The 6,401-nt window shown below is 36.4% G+C and overlaps 1 protein-coding gene across 1 annotated transcript; it reads left to right on the plus strand.

The window, feature by feature from the left end:
- Positions 1-3,274: 3,274 nt before the first annotated feature.
- LOC131257424 (uncharacterized) lies at positions 3,275-4,109 on the plus strand. The gene is made up of 3 exons (XM_058258282.1): positions 3,275-3,434; positions 3,540-3,670; positions 3,778-4,109. The coding sequence occupies exons 1-3, from the start codon at positions 3,281-3,283 to the stop codon at positions 3,910-3,912; spliced, it is 420 nt and encodes a 139-aa protein (XP_058114265.1). The 5' UTR covers positions 3,275-3,280; the 3' UTR covers positions 3,913-4,109.
- Positions 4,110-6,401: the final 2,292 nt, after the last annotated feature.

Here is a 6,401-nt window from a genome sequence, read left to right on the forward strand (position 1 = left end):
GGGCTTACAATATTTATGGGGTAGCAATCTTGTCAGACGGATGTGAGTTATACATAACAATAACAATGGGACCCACACTCAGGAAAAACAAAATCCTTAGGCAAATGTATTTTTTGCCATTTGGTACAGATACTTCTAAGGTAATTAGGGGTAGCAATGTGTCTAGTTTTGGCCAGGTCTTGGTCAGCCCAAGCCCAACCCATTTACTAAAATGGGCAAGAATTCAGACCCAAATTCAACCTGCGATCCATTCTCCTGTGGCCTAACCCGAACCACTTAAAATTCATTAAACCCAGGCCTGACCCAACTCGACCCATTTAACTGTCCAATCAATAGGCGAAAACACCTTGGCGAGTACTAGCCCCAAATTAGGCCATTCCGTTCAACCGGTGGCCTGGATTTGCATATTGAATGTAGACTTGGGTCAATCTCTTTTAAGCATTGATATTTTTATTTACTTCTGTCATGCTTGTTGAGAAGATTAGCCCAGTTACCAAACAAGACACATACACCATATGGCCTCCCTGCCAATGGTAGACCAGATTTTGCACCGTGTGATCTGCGCTGGCCCAGATTTTGCATCGTGTGATCTATTTATGTAATTTTAGCAATGCAGCCAATAATTTGTTTTATTTTTTAAATTTTTTTTTAGGTATCATGGGCATGCCATGCGTACAATGGATTGGTAGTCTAGTAACACTTTGTTACACCGGCGACTCTCCTGCTCAGCACTTGATTCCAAATTACAGGAAAACAAAGATTTCAAAACACAGCAAAACTACTTATTTCAAATACCTTAGAATCCACACTACCAAATGACTTTTGGATTTAATACACTCAAATCAATGATGTTACAAGCTCCTTTGGGCTGCAAGTTCAAATAGAATGGCCCAATTTATCTTTTTAAGTAAAAATTATGCTTCCTCAAAAAGTTATTTGGTTTGAGCTATGCCTAATTGATTGAGTCAGTGAGTGAGCTGCTTCCCAAGTCAAAACTGAGTCAATCAGCGAGCTTCTTAGGGAGGCATTTGGATCATAAGTTACTTAAGATAAGCTAATTATGCCTCAAGTAGCTTATCTTGGTTTCTACTTATTAAGGGCCCGTTTGGATACCACCAAATAAGTTACTTTTTCTACTTGCAGCAGTAGATAAGTAACTTATTTCAGATAAGTAAGTTTGGTTTATGATTAGTTATAAGTAACTTTTTTACTTAAAGTTACTTTATCATTTCAGTTAATTCTTTTTCTTTTCTTTTCTTTTTTATTATTTAGCTTTTTGACTTTTCATAAGTTGTTGAAGAGAGAATCAAGAGAGACGAAAGAGAGAAGAAGCTGATAAGTATGTTGTTTACCAAACATACTTATCTGCTTAATAAGTAGAAACTAAGATAAGCTACTTAGGCATAAGTAACTTATCTTAAGTAACTTACTATCAGTGTTGTCATGTGCGATCGCACATTCGCATATGCGCATAATGCTGGGGAGATCGCATATGCAGCAGTGGCATATGCGATCACTGCACGTGCGATTGCATATGCCACATGTGCCAGTATATGCGATCCCATATGCAATGTATGTGATCACATACAGCATATGTGATCGCGTTGTGGCCAACGGTCATATTTCTGATCGTTTTTTTACCCTTTTTTTTTAAATATGGATTTTTTTTTTTCTCTATAAAAATGTATTCTAAGCATTCCTACATGCAAAAAAAAAAAGAAGCTCAAACTCTCTCTCTATTCTCTATTCTGTTCTCTCACATCATCTCTTACATATTTCTAAGCACTCTACAATCTACATCCACTTCTCTCCATCCATATTTCATATTTCTTTTCTTTCAATTTTCAAGAATCAAGAATCAAGATTGAGATTAAAGTTTCAATCAAGGAAGGGTACATATTAGTATACTACATACATTCACATTCAAGAATCAAGAAGATTCAAAAGTCAAGACTCTTCAAAAGACTACAACTACAACCAAGCTCTCCAATCTCCACCATTGAATTGATTGAACTCTCTTTCTACTTTCTATTTCAATCAAGGGAACATACATCACTCTCTCCTTCTATCTCATTTTCACTTAGAGTTTTATATTTCATAATATCCAAGTTCTAAGTTTTCTATGTTCTAAAAACTTCTATCATTTTTTATTTTTTTTAGTTTGTTTGTTAATTAATTTGTTATTTTGTTAGTTGTTACAACTTACAAGTTACAAGTTACAAGTTACAACTTACAAGTACAACAAGAATTCAAGATCAATACTCAAGTCAAGGGGCAAAAGTGAAGAGAAGACAACTTAGACAAGAATTTAGAAGTTGAAAGTTGGAAGTTGGAACCTCTTTTAGATTTGTAATTTTAATTTTGTATGTGTAAATCTCTCTCTCTCTCATTTTCTTTTCCCTCTTCTTCTCCCTTTCTACAAGTGTAAGTGTGTAACTCAACTCTCTCTTTCCTTCTACTAGACTACTTCTACTAGTATAAAGTGTGTAAGTGTGTGTTTGTAAGTGTAACTCTCTCTCTCTCTCTCTCTCTCTCTCGCTCCCCCCCCCCCCCCACCCCCCCCTCGAAGTCCCATCTCTTTAGTCTCTTTACTCTTACTTACTCTCTTAGATCTTACTTCTTAGTTCTTAGTCTCTTACTTTACTTTAGTTTACTTTTTATTTATAGTTTACTCTTTAGTTTCTAATTAGTAGTTACTTTTTAGTACTAGCTAGGCTACTAGCAAGTAGCAATCAATAATATACACACCACCATCATAATGTCTTCTTTCCAATCTTCCTCTTTCAAAACCCAAGTCGAATGACCCGGGTTGGAAGTATAAGCATTATCGTAGTGCTACGAAAAAGAATCACATAGTATGTGAGTTATGTGGGTATGTGAGTTCCGGTGGCATTGCAAGGCACAAGCAACACCTTGCACATCTACTGGGGTCAAATACAAAATCATGCAACAAAATTACTCCAGAAATCCGAAGGGAGATCGTGGAGTATATGGACTCAAGTGGTAAAGGCGCTAAAATCATTCAAGCCCTTAGTCACTGTGTTGCGATTGGTGGACAGGGATGAGAAGCCTGCAATGGGCTACATATATGATGTGATGGAGAGGGCGAAAAAATAAGATCATGGACCATTTTAACTATAAAGACCGTGATTACAAGCCAATTTTAGATATCATAGATAGAAGATGGGGCAGCCAAATGTCATCCCCATTGTATTCGGCTGCTTACATCCTTAACACAACCTGTTTATTCGCTTATGTTGATCCAGCAGAAGCACTAACTATGCATATGATTGGATTTGTTGATGTCTTGGAAAGAATTATTCCAGATAGAGGAAAACAGGACAAGATCTCAACTTTGCTGGACTTCTACACAAAAAGTAAAGGGATATTCTCAAGGGATATCGTAATAAGACATCGGACAATGAAATTACCCAGTAAGTACTTCTATGAATGTTAGTGTACTGTGTACTGAACTCTTACAAATAGTTTTTCTACAAACTGTCTCTAAGACTCTAACCTACTTAAATTGTTTTTCTCAGCTGACTGGTGGGCTGCCTATGGAGTGGACCCGAACAGGAAGGATCTAGCTCTAAAGAAGCTTGCTATGAAGATTCTTGGACTCACGTGTTCTGCCAGTGGTTGCGAGCGCAATTGGAGCACGTTCGAGGCGGTAAGTTTAGACTGTTTAGTAATTGTTTGTAAACTTTAATTGTTTAGTGGCCTAAGCTAAATTAATTATCTAAATAGCTAATGTCAAATGTGTTTTCTTTCTTACAGATTCATACCAAGAAAAGTAATCGCCTTGAGCTAAAAAAGCTTAACGAGTTGGTTTTCGTTCAATACAATAAAAAATTGCGAGAACGATTCAAAGTAGGAAAGAAAAGCCCGATTTCTTTGACCCTATCTACTTAGATGAGTTGGATGCAGATAACGAGTGGCTCGTAGAGACGGAGGACCCGGTATTTGCTGGGGAGGAGCTAACATGGGCACAAGTTGAAGATGCCACATACGGATCGACACCTGGTGAAGGTAGTACCACTCAAAGGCGAATGATGAGGGGAGCCGGGGGGCGAGTAGTAGTCGTCAACCCGTTGATGAGATTGAGGAGATTGAAGAAGGAGATGGTGATAATGATGATCATTCACCATTGGATGTTGATGAAGTATTAGTACGTACAGATGATAAAGAAACAGAAGAAGAAGAAGGAGATGACTCGAATAATGATGATGATAATGATGATGGTGGTGGTGGTGGTGAACCTGGTGGTGATATGCAATAATGGCTACTAGATCAATGTATATGATTGTTGATTAGATAAATAATAAATACATAAGTTCTTAATTTTGTTTAATGTTTACTAAGTGTGTTGATGTTGTTGGTTGTTGATAACTTGATATATTATATATCATGTAGTGTTGAATGTTGAATATGGATATTTCATATTTGTTAAATGTTAATTGTTAAAAAGTTAACTATATTGTAGAATGTAGTAGAATTGTTGATGAATGATGATGACTTAACTTAATATTTAATTCATTATGTAAAATTGTAATTTGTAAATGTATGTAATTGGTTCTATTTTATTTTTACTTAAATTAAATGTATTTCATGTCCCAATGACAAATAATAATTTATTTTGATTTTTTTTTATTTTTTGAAAAAATGCGAAAAAAAATATGACCGCATATGCGATTGTGCGATCGCATATGTGCACATAATCACATATGCTATTCGACAACATTGCTTACTATCCAAATGCCCCCCAAGTAACTTTAAGTAAAAAAATGTTACTTATAATTGAGTAACTTAAGAAAAGCTACTTACGCCACAAGTAACTTATCTTAGTTTCTACTTATTAAGCTGAAGTGAAATCCCACTATGGTGTGAGTGTGTGGGGTGTGTGTGCGTTGTAAAAAAATAAATAAATAAATAAATAAACTGAAGTGATTAAGCAACTTTAAATAAAAAAGTTCCTTACAATTGATCTTAAACCAAACTTACTTATTTCGAATAAGTTACTTATCTATGGCTGTAAGTAGAAAAAGTAACTTAATTGGTGGTATCCAAACGGGCCCTAAACCAAACTTACTTATCTTAAATAAGTTACTTATCTACTGCTGTAAGTAGAAAAAGTAACTTATTTGGTGGTATCCAAACGGGCCCTTAGCAACTCAGCTAAAAATCTCATCAAGTTGAGCCATCGTGTTTTAGAACTATAGCGTCACCATCATTAAGCTTCCAATTCAATTTGCATGAGTAACCATAGCAGTCTTCAATTTTTGGACTTCCCACTCACATACCCACACCTAGGGGTGCAACTCAGGTGGGTTGAGAGGATTGAGAGGGTCAACCATGTCCAATCCAACCTAACAATTGGCCCCAGGCACAACCCAACTCTAGACTCAACCCAAGCCCGACCCAAGTTATTTGAATACTCAACCATAATACTGTTTGGGTTGGGCCGGTTAGTTTGGGTTGTGTCGGGTGAACACCTATAACTAGTAAACTAACAAAAAAATCAAACATTTAACCAACAAATAACACTATTAAAGTAACACCTGTAACTTACAGAAATAACACCATTGAAATAAAGCCCACAATAAAAATTTTGCATTCAAATGAGTAGAGCAATTGAATTGGAGACGTGTGAGACATAGAACATCCCCTGTTCACCACAAAGGCCATCAGATCAACCATTTGATTTGCTGCCCACTTGTCTACAATCATTACTATCATAAATTAGTCTCATAATCATTATTCATTAATGATCGATGATTTTAGAATTGAACGTAAGCCATTGAAAATTTCCTTTTTAATGTTCAAATTCATCTAAAGATGGTGAATGGTCAAAATCATCTACTCAACATAATTTTGCCACTATGGCCCGCATATTATAGAATCCACAATATGGATGAATCCAATCATTAGACCACTCAGCATCTAAACCACAGGTCAGTTCAGATCATGAACCCTATTTTCTAAGGATGGACTCATGAACCCTATACAACAAAGTCCCTACCATGAACAGTTCTAACCATCCCTATTTTCAATGCAAGACATGATTTTATGATTATATCATGTTAGTCATAACTCTTAACTTAAATGTATACCTACAACATAAGGTCTGGTTCAAGTTAGGTTGGGTTGCTTGGGGTCCCAATCCAAACCAACCCAACCTTTTATAGGGATTTTTAGCCCGAGCCCAATCCAACCTCAACCCAACCTGAAGTAAATTTCAAGTTGGGCCAATCAGGTTTGGGTTGACCGAACCCAAGTTCACTCCTACCCACACCAACCTCTACATGAAGTAACATGACAGCTTGGCAAGTATGCAGGTAAATTTAGCTTCACATCAGATGGATCCCTCCATGGATATAATCCGACGGGAAAATCAGGCTGAT

Source organism: Magnolia sinica, chromosome 10 (genome assembly GCF_029962835.1).
Source record: "Magnolia sinica isolate HGM2019 chromosome 10, MsV1, whole genome shotgun sequence".
Classification (NCBI taxonomy): domain Eukaryota; kingdom Viridiplantae; phylum Streptophyta; class Magnoliopsida; order Magnoliales; family Magnoliaceae; genus Magnolia; species Magnolia sinica.

Excerpts from the sequence above, each read along its gene's own strand:
- LOC131257424 (XM_058258282.1), top strand. The coding sequence starts at position 3,281 with ATGCATATGATTGGATTTGTTGATGTCTTGGAAAGAATTATTCCAGAT. Across the intron at positions 3,435-3,539 it reads TCGGACAATGAAATTACCCA|CTGACTGGTGGGCTGCCTAT; the intron begins GTAAGTACTTCT and ends TGTTTTTCTCAG. Across the intron at positions 3,671-3,777 it reads ATTGGAGCACGTTCGAGGCG|ATTCATACCAAGAAAAGTAA; the intron begins GTAAGTTTAGAC and ends TCTTTCTTACAG.